Consider the following 12069-nt stretch of genomic DNA (forward strand, 5'->3'; position numbering starts at 1 on the left):
ATTATAACCGCATTAGGTTGGCACTGGGTAATTTTACTACAACGTATAGATCTCGAACAAACCGACGTACAAAAATACATACATACATACCAAGCACTAGGGATGTGAATCCCGGGATCTCGGGATCCCGCCCTTTTTATGGTCCCAAATATCCCGGGATTCTTGCAAACAATCCCGGAATTTTTGAGTTTTGTAAATTGCGCTGTTGGCAATAATAGAAACTCCTTTTCTTGACCATTATTGGCTATATTTTAAATGTCTAGCTCATTATACATATAACACCGCGATAGTAAATTTTACACACAGAAATCAATATATTCGCGAAACTACGGGCCAAATATAGTAAAATTGCGCTTTTAGTTTTTCACTCTGACGTCAGTAATTCAAAAATGATTTAAAAAGAAGAAGTATGGGTATAAAATTAAAGAGGAAATTCTGTAGAATTTAAACAGATTCAATTTTTTGGTGCATAACAACCGGTAAGTATTGATATTGTCCTTTTAAAATTTTGTCCTTGAAATTTCGCAATATTAGTTTTTGAAAACATTATATGTTAAGGACTTATATAAACTCGCTAACATCCTCAAATTTCGTCCTTCTAACTTGATCAGCTTAAAAAATTACCTATTCGTCCTTGTGAATCCAAAAAATTTTAATTTTTTTAAATTCTAAAGAAATTTAATCTTTCATTTGGTACCCATATTTTTATTCCACATTGCATTAAATTTTTGGAATTAATCATATCTCTGAAATTACAAGATCCTTTCAAATAAATCCTGACGTCAGAGAGAAAAAATAAAAATGCCGCTTTAAATAAAAAAGTAGTTTTGAAACCCCTTTATTTATTATTTATTTTATGGTAGGAGAGATAGAAGCAATGTTTTCGATTTAAGTTGTTGAAAAGTAATGAATATATAAATCCCGAGACTACTCCCGGTATTGTGATAACGACATCCCAAAAATGCCGAGATCGTAAAAGCGAAAAAATTAACATCCCTAATACATATGTACATACATGTGTAGTCACATTGCATGGCACCCTTTACCCATTCACATCTTGTTGAAGCGAGAACCTTTAAATATCTATTTTTGGATGAATTAATTTTAGTATTNGAGAAGCGAGAACCTTTAAATATCTATTTTTGGATGAATTAATTTTAGTATTGTACTTTGTGAAATTTTGTATGTATTACGCTATTGGATGCAGCGGTTCATATAAAATCTACTCAGTTTTTTAAATAAGATTTTTGCATTAAAGACGTCTTTCAACCGGCATTCTTGTAGGAATTTCATCGGTTTTAAGTTAAATTAACATAAATTCGAAAAACTAACATGTTCGCTTGTGCAGTGTGTGGTGAGCCAACTAAAAGTAAATGTTCAAATTGTAATCAAAGTTTCTATTGTTGCGAGGAGCACCAGAAACAACATTGGAAGGTGCACAAAGTCGATTGCAGACCATTCAAAGTATGTGTCTGATTCCTGTTAAATAACTTGTTAACTAAAAATCAAATGTTGAAATTACATCCGAGTACATAAAAACATACACACAAGGTGTATGTATCCTGCAAACCAAAGTTCCCGAAATCTTTAGGAGAATCTCACTTCAGTAACGATTTTTTTACGAATCTTCAAAGAAAATTGTATTAAGCGGTTGAAACGAACTCGAAAAGAAATTTCTGAAAAAAATTCTGCAAGAAATTCTTCATTCCGAAACTTCGTAAAAGAACCGAAGTGTGCACAGTTTATTTTATTTTAGGAAATTCAGGAAAAAATCGGATTAAATCTTTACCAATTCCTTAAAATTTCTTTACGAGTTCGTGTCAACCCCTTTATGTAATTTTCTTCTTAAAACCGTTACAGAAATGAGATACTCCTAAAGATTTCGTTAAGATTTCGGGAACTTTGGTTTGCGGGGTATTTAACAGATATCTATTCATAAGTAATTGCAAAAATAATGTAAAATTAATTGACCATGCAATTTGTATTTAAAGGTGGAGTATAGCGATCAATTGGGAAGATGTTTGGTGGCAACTCGCAGCATAAAGCCCTTCGAAATAATTATGAAGGAGGCACCCTTAATTTGTACACCGTCCCAAGTAACAAGTCCAGTGTGCCTTGGATGTTTGAACGGCATTGAACCTTCTGACTATATTGAGTGCGATAAGTGCGGCTGGCCACTTTGCGGTATCGAGTGTAAAGGCAAGGCAGAGCACCTAGCTGAATGTGATTTTACTGTGGAAAGAGGCTCAAAAGTAAGTGAAAGCTTTTACAAAGGCGTAAGAAAATGGGATGTGCGAATTTAAAGCTCCGTCAGAATGAACACGTTTCGTCCAGGGTAACTTTTTAAAGCCACCAAGTTGTAAAGACTCTTCTTCAGGCATTCAGCACTTTCAGGTTTTTAACGTGTAAATAAAATATAAAGCACGGTAAAATGAACACACATGATAACAGAGAACTGGGTGCACCATAATTGCTTTCAATGCGACGACTGACATACAAACATATCTACATACATACGTATGTGCATATCGATTGCTTGCACGATCCAGAAAATAAAGGTCGCGCCATTCGCGGACCGCTAACCCTCTCTTCGTCGATTTGACAGCATCCACCCAATCGCCGACGTCATAAAATACTTTCGTTTACATTCACTGTTGCCAACTTGATGCTTTTCGCACCAAATTTAGTGGGTATTCAAAACGCAAAAATTTTTGAGTTTCGTACTTGGTGCGTTTTTGGTGCTTTTGTTTTTAGTTTGAGGACACCAAATTAGAAAATCTTAAAAAACTGGAAGCCAAATTTATAGCAAGTGTGGTACGCCACTTTACACAAATTTTAACAAAATCATGGCACAGTGACATAAGCGACAACAAAATATGTGGCANTTACTTTTGACACTGGGTAGGGTTGCCAGTACAGTAAATCAGTACTTTTCGGTACATTTTTGTTCAAAGCAAAATTATGAATGTAAGTAACAAATATTACTCTAAAACGCCAGAATATAGTTCATGAAAAATAAAGGTCTTATTCATCTTAATATGAGTGTACGCATCAATGTACACAGAAGCCAATTAATTATGTTATATTTATGACATTTTTGAATAGAAATAATTAGATTTGCAAGTTATAGGCAAAAGTCATTCGAATATTCAAATTTTTTGTTATTAAACTGAAAGTTATTTTCGAGATAACTAACAACACGCGACAACAAAACGTCAGCCTTCTCCATCCATATTATCGCTCCATCATATTATCGCAACCGTTACGTAACGACCCGACGATATGCCCATAAAACTATTGATCTTTTTGTTGCATTAATTTCTTGAGCATATCAAACATTATCTGAAACATGTCAACTATAATTAGATAACAGTGATTTCGTTTCTTTCGAAAAATGTTGCCCTTCCCCGGTGCAAAATGTGTTTGATGTTACACTCAACCCTATAAAAAGGCATGCTTTTGCCTTCTTGTCCTTGTCCAGCTCACGTATTTCATAATATTGTCGTTTTAAACAACCACCTGATTTTCAGGGCAACCATCTCCCCTGACAAAGCTTCACAGAATAGAGAATATGCTTTTTACCCTTCTTTTTATTATTACCTTCCTTTTATTAACTGGGGATGTAACTATGTAATATTGATGCGCCTAAAAGATGCAGCGATTTCTATTTTCAAGTTACATACCTGATGACAGTACGAATGGCAATTATAATAGGGAGGTTTTAGTTTCTTAAACAATAATTTTATTTGCCTTACAAGACACACATTTTAAGAAACGAACACACAATTTTCTCTCCCTTTGCCTTCAATTTGGAATCCAAAAGAGAAAGGAGCAATCAAAAGGCAAAATTTTTTCGTAGAAACGAAATCACCATAAGTTATTTTCTTCTTACATTTTACAATACATTTTAAGGAAGTTNACATCAATGTACACAGAAGCCAATTAATTATGTTATATTTATGACATTTTTGAATAGAAATAATTAGATTTGCAAGTTATAGGCAAAAGCCATTCGAATATTCAAATTTTTTGTTATTAAACTGAAAGTTATTTTCGAGATAACTAACAACACGCGACAACAAAACGTCAGCCTTCTCCATCCATATTATCGCTCCATCATATTATCGCAACCGTTACGTAACGACCCGACGATATGCCCATAAAACTATTGATCTTTTTGTTGCATTAATTTCTTGAGCATATCAAACATTATCTGAAACATGTCAACTATAATTAGATAACAGTGATTTCGTTTCTTTCGAAAAATGTTGCCCTTCCCCGGTGCAAAATGTGTTTGATGTTACACTCAACCCTATAAAAAGGCATGCTTTTGCCTTCTTGTCCTTGTCCAGCTCACGTATTTCATAATATTGTCGTTTTAAACAACCACCTGATTTTCAGGGCAACCATCTCCCCTGACAAAGCTTCACAGAATAGAGAATATGCTTTTTACCCTTCTTTTTATTATTACCTTCCTTTTATTAACTGGGGATGTAACTATGTAATATTGATGCGCCTAAAAGATGCAGCGATTTCTATTTTCAAGTTACATACCTGATGACAGTACGAATGGCAANGCATCAATGTACACAGAAGCCAATTAATTATGTTATATTTATGACATTTTTGAATAGAAATAATTAGATTTGCAAGTTATAGGCAAAAGTCATTCGAATATTCAAATTTTTTGTTATTAAACTGAAAGTTATTTTCGAGATAACTAACAACACGCGACAACAAAACGTCAGCCTTCTCCATCCATATTATCGCTCCATCATATTATCGCAACGTAAGGACCCGACGATATGCCCATAAAACTATTGATCTTTTTGTTGCATTAATTTCTTGAGCATATCAAACATTATCTGAAACATGTCAACTATAATTAGATAACAGTGATTTCGTTTCTTTCGAAAAATGTTGCCCTTCCCCGGTGCAAAATGTGTTTGATGTTACACTCAACCCTATAAAAAGGCATGCTTTTGCCTTCTTGTCCTTGTCCAGCTCACGTATTTCATAATATTGTCGTTTTAAACAACCACCTGATTTTCAGGGCAACCATCTCCCCTGACAAAGCTTCACAGAATAGAGAATATGCTTTTTACCCTTCTTTTTATTATTACCTTCCTTTTATTAACTGGGGATGTAACTATGTAATATTGATGCGCCTAAAAGATGCAGCGATTTCTATTTTCAAGTTACATACCTGATGACAGTACGAATGGCAATTATAATAGGGAGGTTTTAGTTTCTTAAACAATAATTTTATTTGCCTTACAAGACACACATTTTAAGAAACGAACACACAATTTTCTTTCCCTTTGCCTTCAATTTGGAATCCAAAAGAGAAAGGAGCAATCAAAAGGCAAAATTTTTTCGTAGAAACGAAATCACCATAAGTTATTTTCTTCTTACATTTTACAATACATTTTAAGGAAGTTCCAGCGTTATGTAAAAACCTGAAGGAAATCCTAAAGTATTTTGTTTGAATTGAAAATTCAGTACAAATCAGTACAAATTTTGAAAAATCAGGACATTAGCGTACTGATTAAAGAAATGAATAAAATCAGTACAAGAGTTGAAAAATCAGTACTGTACTGATAAAATCAGTACGTCTGGCAACCGTACCACTGGGTAAGACAAACGAGCCTCATTCCATGTTGAATTAAGATGTGTTGGTATTTGATAAAGAGAAAAATGGGACGTAAATGAGTTTTTTTGCAAAGAAATAAAAAAAAGGGTGAAAAAATACCATTCCACTGATGCCACACTAGTCTATAGTGTTATAGTTTTGACTAAGTTATTCAAGTTTTTCTTAAACAAATCTTTGAAAAAAGTTTAAAAGCAGCATCAAAAATGTCATTATTATGATTCTGTTGAACAATTTTTTCAATATTTTTATATAGATATTTAACTTAAACTGTTTGTCATCTGAGGGGATTTTTTCCAAAAATCCCTTTAAAAACAATTTTTATTCATAAATAGGGCTCGGAATCTCATGCACTAAAAAATCGAAAATATGAGCATATAATATGCATTCAAAACTCAAATATATGCGCTATAAACAAGTAAGATATGCAATTAAAAATATTTTCCTAATGTGTTTTTGCCGGTACAAAAATAAATAACACATGTATTTTAACAACGAAATAACGAAAAGAATTCAATTTTAAACAAAAAACATATTTATGTATGTATACAATTAGTTTATAATCAAGCATACAGTTATAATCTTGTGCAAATGGAAAAATTGGCCGTTTAATAGTGGTTCAGATGAATGGTTGGTTGGTTTAAGTGGATTGTTACCAGGGCTGCCAACATGGCTCAATCCGTGCCATTTTTGGCTCTATTTTACTTCAAGTGGCACTTAATTTTTCAATTTTGCACAAAGTGCTAAAATGGCACTATTGAAAAATAGTAATATTTCAACACATTTTTGTGAAATCCTGTGCGTGTACTCCTTTTTCTCAACTAAAATTTTCTAATTTCTACACTATATACAACTCGTTTATCTTACTTTGGCACTGGACTTTTGTATTAGAAATGCGTTTCTAATTTTATTGCTAAATGGGAAGAATTAAAAAGAATGGCACCTTTTTTGGCACTTTTATTTTTCTATTTGGCACATTTTGGCACTTTTTTATCCTCAATATGGCACCTCATAGCTAAGTATAGTTGGCATCCCTGATTGTTAACCTGGTGGCAGGCTATTAGCAAGTTTGCCATTTTGATTTTACAACTCGTGCAACCTACAGCCACTTGGCGGCTTTAATGAATTTCAGTACGTCATACAGGGAGAGGCAGCTGCACTCTGAAACAATCTGCAGGAATAGCTTGCCGAGTGTCTTTAGCGTCATCCTTGGGAGGGTTGGACACTCGCACAGGAAGTGTTGGGCAACTGCGACAAAACCTGTTGAAGAGCAATGCAATCCTTTCAGCATTTCCCCCAACGGGCCAGTGCCCTGTGTACACTGCACTAAGNCAAAACCTGTTGAAGAGCAATTCAATCCTTTCAGCATTTCCCCCAACGGGCCAGTGCCCTGTGTACACTGCANGGGTTGGACACTCGCACAGGAAGTGTTGGGCAACTGCGACAAAACCTGTTGAAGAGCAATGCAATCCTTTCAGCATTTCCCCCAACGGGCCAGTGCCCTGTGTACACTGCACTAAGTTTGTATGTAACTTCTTTGCTCATTCCTAATAGAGCTTTGGTTTTAAGAGGGTCGTGGGGCACCCAGAACTGCCGGGTAATACTGCACCATCCTTCACGGATCCACCTCTTCTTGGCCTTCAAGTAATAAATTTCGCTAATTTTTACTTTGTGTCCACGGCGTGGGACACATTCAGTGCGGAGCCACACCTTGCTAGTTCGTTCGCCGCCTCGTTTACGTAAATGTCCCTATGCCCCGGGGACCTATATTAGGGTAATTTAGTAGTAATCAGCAGTGTTGCCAACTTTTCAGTTTCAAAAAGCACCAAATCTTGGAAAAAAGAGCGTTTTACCGCACTAAAAGCACTAAATTTTTTTTTAAATCACAGGATACTCTTTTTCATAACAGTTTGTGGTAAACAAAAGTAAAAAAATATACAATATTTACATGTATAAATAAATACACATTCATGCTTGCCAAGTAATACCGAAGTACTGCACATTAAAACTGGTACATCTGGAGAAGGAACAATCGAATCGCAACAAACGAAATTGAATTTTAAAGGGGAAGAGTAATACTTAATGATACCCTAAGTAGAAATGAGCGAAAAAATGTGTTGTTTTATAATATAACCTCAAATATTGCGAAAAACCGTGTTTTTACACTTAGAGAGTAGGATATCTCAAAATTCTGACATGGTATAGAAATTCTGCAGCTAGATTGGTATTCAGCACCGAAGAATCTACAAAAACCGATGCACTCAGGTGGCAAAAAAAGTTAAAATTTTTCGAACTGTGTAATCAATCAATAATCAAGAAAATAAAAAAATAAATACTTAACTTATCTGTGTGCTAGCATTTTCAACGCGCATACAATTTAACAAGAACGCAAGAACCTGGGTTTGCAACTTCATCTTTTTATCAATCATGGTTTGCATTTTAGTGCATTTAAATTTTTAGATTCTTGTAAATTCAGAAATTTTAGTTAAAAAAAAAGCACTAAAAAGGGCACTAGGCACTAAACCATTTTTTTGGCGTTTTAATTTTCAAAAAGCACTAAATCTAGTGCTTAAAGCACTAAGTTGGCAACTATGGTAATCAGATATATAGGCCAGTTCTCTTCTATAGTCCCCCACTAGTTTAGACCTAACAGGAGTAGAAGAGCGTGCCTTAATGGCCGCTTGGCTATCCGAGAAGGTGTTCAGATGAATATTTGGGAAGAAATTATAGGCAATTTTTTTATTAACAGATTTTGTACTAAATTAAAATTGTTGTGAATCAAAAAAAGCCGAAGTATACAAAAGCTACATGCATTTATTGTAAAATATGCCCAATAAATATGCAAAACCAGGCATTTTTTGCAAAATATGCAAAAATACGCACTAAATATGCCATTTTAAAGGAAATTTCATGATTCGAAAAGATAAGTTAAGCATTTCCAAGCCCTGTTCATAAAAAAACTAAATTTTTTGAGGTATTTTCATATGGGTGCAGCTCACGTATATCTTAAAATTTTTCCGAAATATTTTTGTGGAAGTCTTAAAATATAATCAGCCTAATCATGAGTTTCATTTTCCCCGAACCGGTTCACTTTTCACGTTTGGTTTACATGTATTTACTATGGACGGAATATAAATTTTCGGGTGAAAATTTTTTCGGGCGGAACTCAGGATAATNTAATATTTGGGAAGAAATTATAGGCAATTTTTTTATTAACAGATTTTGTACTAAATTAAAATTGTTGTGAATCAAAAAAAGCCAAAGTATACAAAAGCTACATGCATTTATTGTAAAATATACCCAATAAATATGCAAAAACAGGCATTTTTTGCAAAATATGCAAAAATACGCACTAAATATGCCATTTTAAAGGAAATTTCATGATTCGAAAAGATAAGTTAAGCATTTCCAAGCCCTGTTCATAAAAAAACTAAATTTTTTGAGGTATTTTCATATGGGTGCAGCTCACGTATATCTTAAAATTTTTCCGAAATATTTTTGTGGAAGTCTTAAAATATAATCAGCCTAATCATGAGTTTCATTTTCCCCGAACCGGTTCACTTTTCACGTTTGGTTTACATGTATTTACTATGGACGGAATACAAATTTTCGGGTGAAAATTTTTTCGGGCGGAACTCAGGATAATGCAGAATAAATTTTGTAATCCCGGTGGAGACTCTGCCAACTTTTTTTGGTGATGCAGACGACTGCTTGGTGATAACCTCGAAAATATGAGCTAGTCATTATTACATTGAATGAATATTGATGTGTATTCTTTTCTATACTCGTAACACATACATACATATCGTCGCCTGGGTAAACAATTGTCGTATGTTAATTTCGACAGGTTGTGGGAAAACGCGATTGAAGTTTGGAATGCAATTTCTCAAAAACGTGAAGATAGATTTTCGCCAAGGTCTCTGAAAATGTTCACTAAATTCTTAAATTATTTAATTTTTAATGTTTATTGGTAATTAGTTTTGAGTTTATGAAGGATTTTCTTTAGTCAAATTTTGTCGTAAGCGTCATTTGTCCACAATTTGGTAGCCACTTTGTATGAAATAAGACCAAATGTGATCAAAATTTTTACCAAATTAACGACACTTTTTACTCAATATCTCGGAAACTAAAGGAGATATCCAAAAATGTAGAACGCCATTTTTAAGATATTGATTAGTTTAATATGACTGCATCACCAACTAAATTTTTACTAAATTATCGAAAAAGTTGTAGTCAATATCTAGGAAACTAAAGGAGATATCTAACACGAACGGCAATAACGCAAATTTGTGTTATTTCCCAATTGAATTTGAAATAACACAAATTTGCTTTATTTCATTTCTCGTTGAGCAATAAGACCAACCTTTAAACTTAACAATTGAGTGATAAAGCAAAATAGTACACATATGTATGTAGATAGTCACCCAGTTACACATCACAAAAAGTAGTACATTAACAAGTTAAATTGACGGATTTGTAAGTATACAATTTTGAAAGTGCTCAGCGTCGCGGCGGTTAGGTGAAGTAATATTAGGTGAGAAGAAATATTTTGATACTGCCTTATTTGAAAACGTGCCTATAAAAGTGCAAAGCAGCTCAAGTTAGAGCAGCTGTCAAAAAATATAATGGAGCAAGTTAGAGCAACTCGGATCATAAATCTCATGAAACACCTTTCAGGCAGAAATTCTCAAAACAGTTGATTGCTCGACAGTTCAATTCGTCAATTGTAAAATGTGTGTGTGTGTGTGTTTGCTTGCTAAGCACACGAAAGTGACTACGATTATGAACATATGCTGTGCTTTGCACAATATCTGTAAAAAATTTAAAATGTGTGATCCAGACGAATCTGAGATTTTTTTATTGACGCTGTTGTACTATCGGAACCAGTTAGTGAAAATTCCGGTGGTACACCCGTAGAACGTCGCAGAAGAGAGATAGCTGCTGCATTATTATAAAATAAGTAACTACTTTATTTTAAAAAATATTTTTAAATAAGTATACACGTAAATATTTATTTATTATTTACTTAGAAACTAAAGACATTCACAGTGAAACAGAAATATTTTTTATTATTAATTTTTTGGCAAAAGAATAGGTACACTTAACAGCAAAATTCTGCGTACACCATTTCTTTTTTAAATATTCACAAAATTTTCCAAGTTAAAATTTGTTGGTTATTTTTTTATAAGATTGTGAATCATCCTTAAAACAAAATCAGATAAACCCAGGTCTCAAGCTTTATACAAAATTAAGAAAAATTTCACAAATTTTCATCAAAAATTTCAACTTTTTAATCAGATTATAGCGCATTCAATTTTAATATAATAATGTGTAAAAATTAATTATTAGTAATTATTCATTTTTTATACGATGGTTCTACGCATTTTCCTCAATATAAAAAAGTTTCACTCCTTTGTATGGAGGAAAATGCGCAGAACCGTAAAAAAAAAATTATTAAAAATCAACGCGATTTTTTAGCCACTTATTTTTTGCACATTAATATACTGAAATTTAATGGGCTACATATAATCTGATTAAAAAGTTTAACATTTAGATGCATATTCGTGGAATTTTCCTTAATTTTGTATAAAGCTTGAAACCATGGTTTATATGATTGTGTTTTAAGCATGATCCACAATTTTATAAAAAATAACAAACAAATTTTAACTTGCAAAATATTGTTAATATTTAAAAAAGAAATGGTGTACGCAGACTTTTGCTGTTAAGTGTAGCAAAACAATTTAAATGCAAATTTCAATCTTTCTGAAAATTATAAAAGTTCAACAAAGTTTCATCAGTTTCATAGCCTACTCAATTTTAGTACAATGAAGTACTACTTTGAAGTTGCAAAAAGTCCCGCTGATTTTAGATAATTTTTTCATTACAACAAAATTTTCGAACATACTTTGTGTGGAAGAAAATGCGCAGCACCGTCGGCAAAAAAAACTTATAAAAATTTGACGGGATTTTTTAGGAACTTTTAATTTGCACCTCGTTGCACTAAAATTTAATAGGCTATAAATCGGCACACCAAACTTTTTCTAGAAATTCTTATTAAAAAGTTTGCATTTTTGATTAAACTTTGTTGAATTCACTTACTGTATTATAAGGTTTTTAGTTCTAACTCCTTTAACTTCATTTCCATCTTTTCTTTATGTTGTCTCTTTTTTTATAAATTTTCTTCTTTCTTTCTCTGTTCCTTCATCTTCAATAAGTTTAGTTTTTCTTTTTTTATTTCGTATGTTTTCCTAGCATGTCGCGAAATTTCTTCTAATCTTTTTTCTGTGCCTGATTACCTTTGGCAAAGAACTTCTTGCACCTCGGACTGCCTCTCCAACGCACTTAAACGAATGTTTTCGCGGTCCTCCACTGTCATTCTTCTTCTCGCCTGAGTTGACGTAGCCGATAGATCCATTTCT

At 33.2% G+C, this 12069-nt stretch overlaps 1 protein-coding gene across 1 annotated transcript in view; it reads left to right on the top strand.

Annotated features, from left to right (window-relative positions):
- Positions 1–1174: 1174 nt before the first annotated feature.
- SmydA-1 (SET and MYND domain containing, arthropod-specific, member 1) overlaps positions 1175–12069 on the top strand; it is an 88890-nt gene continuing 77995 nt past the window's right edge. The window contains exons 1-2 of the mRNA XM_017617541.1: positions 1175–1464; positions 1992–2252. Of these exons, the coding sequence (XP_017473030.1) occupies positions 1333–1464; positions 1992–2252 (393 nt within the window). The 5' untranslated portion in view covers positions 1175–1332. The remainder of the gene's footprint in view (positions 1465–1991; positions 2253–12069) is intronic.

Source organism: Rhagoletis zephyria, unplaced genomic scaffold (assembly GCF_001687245.7).
Source record: "Rhagoletis zephyria isolate East Lansing unplaced genomic scaffold, Rhagoletis_zephyria_1.1 Rzeph_scaffold_01434, whole genome shotgun sequence".
NCBI classification, from domain to species: Eukaryota; Metazoa; Arthropoda; class Insecta; order Diptera; family Tephritidae; genus Rhagoletis; species Rhagoletis zephyria.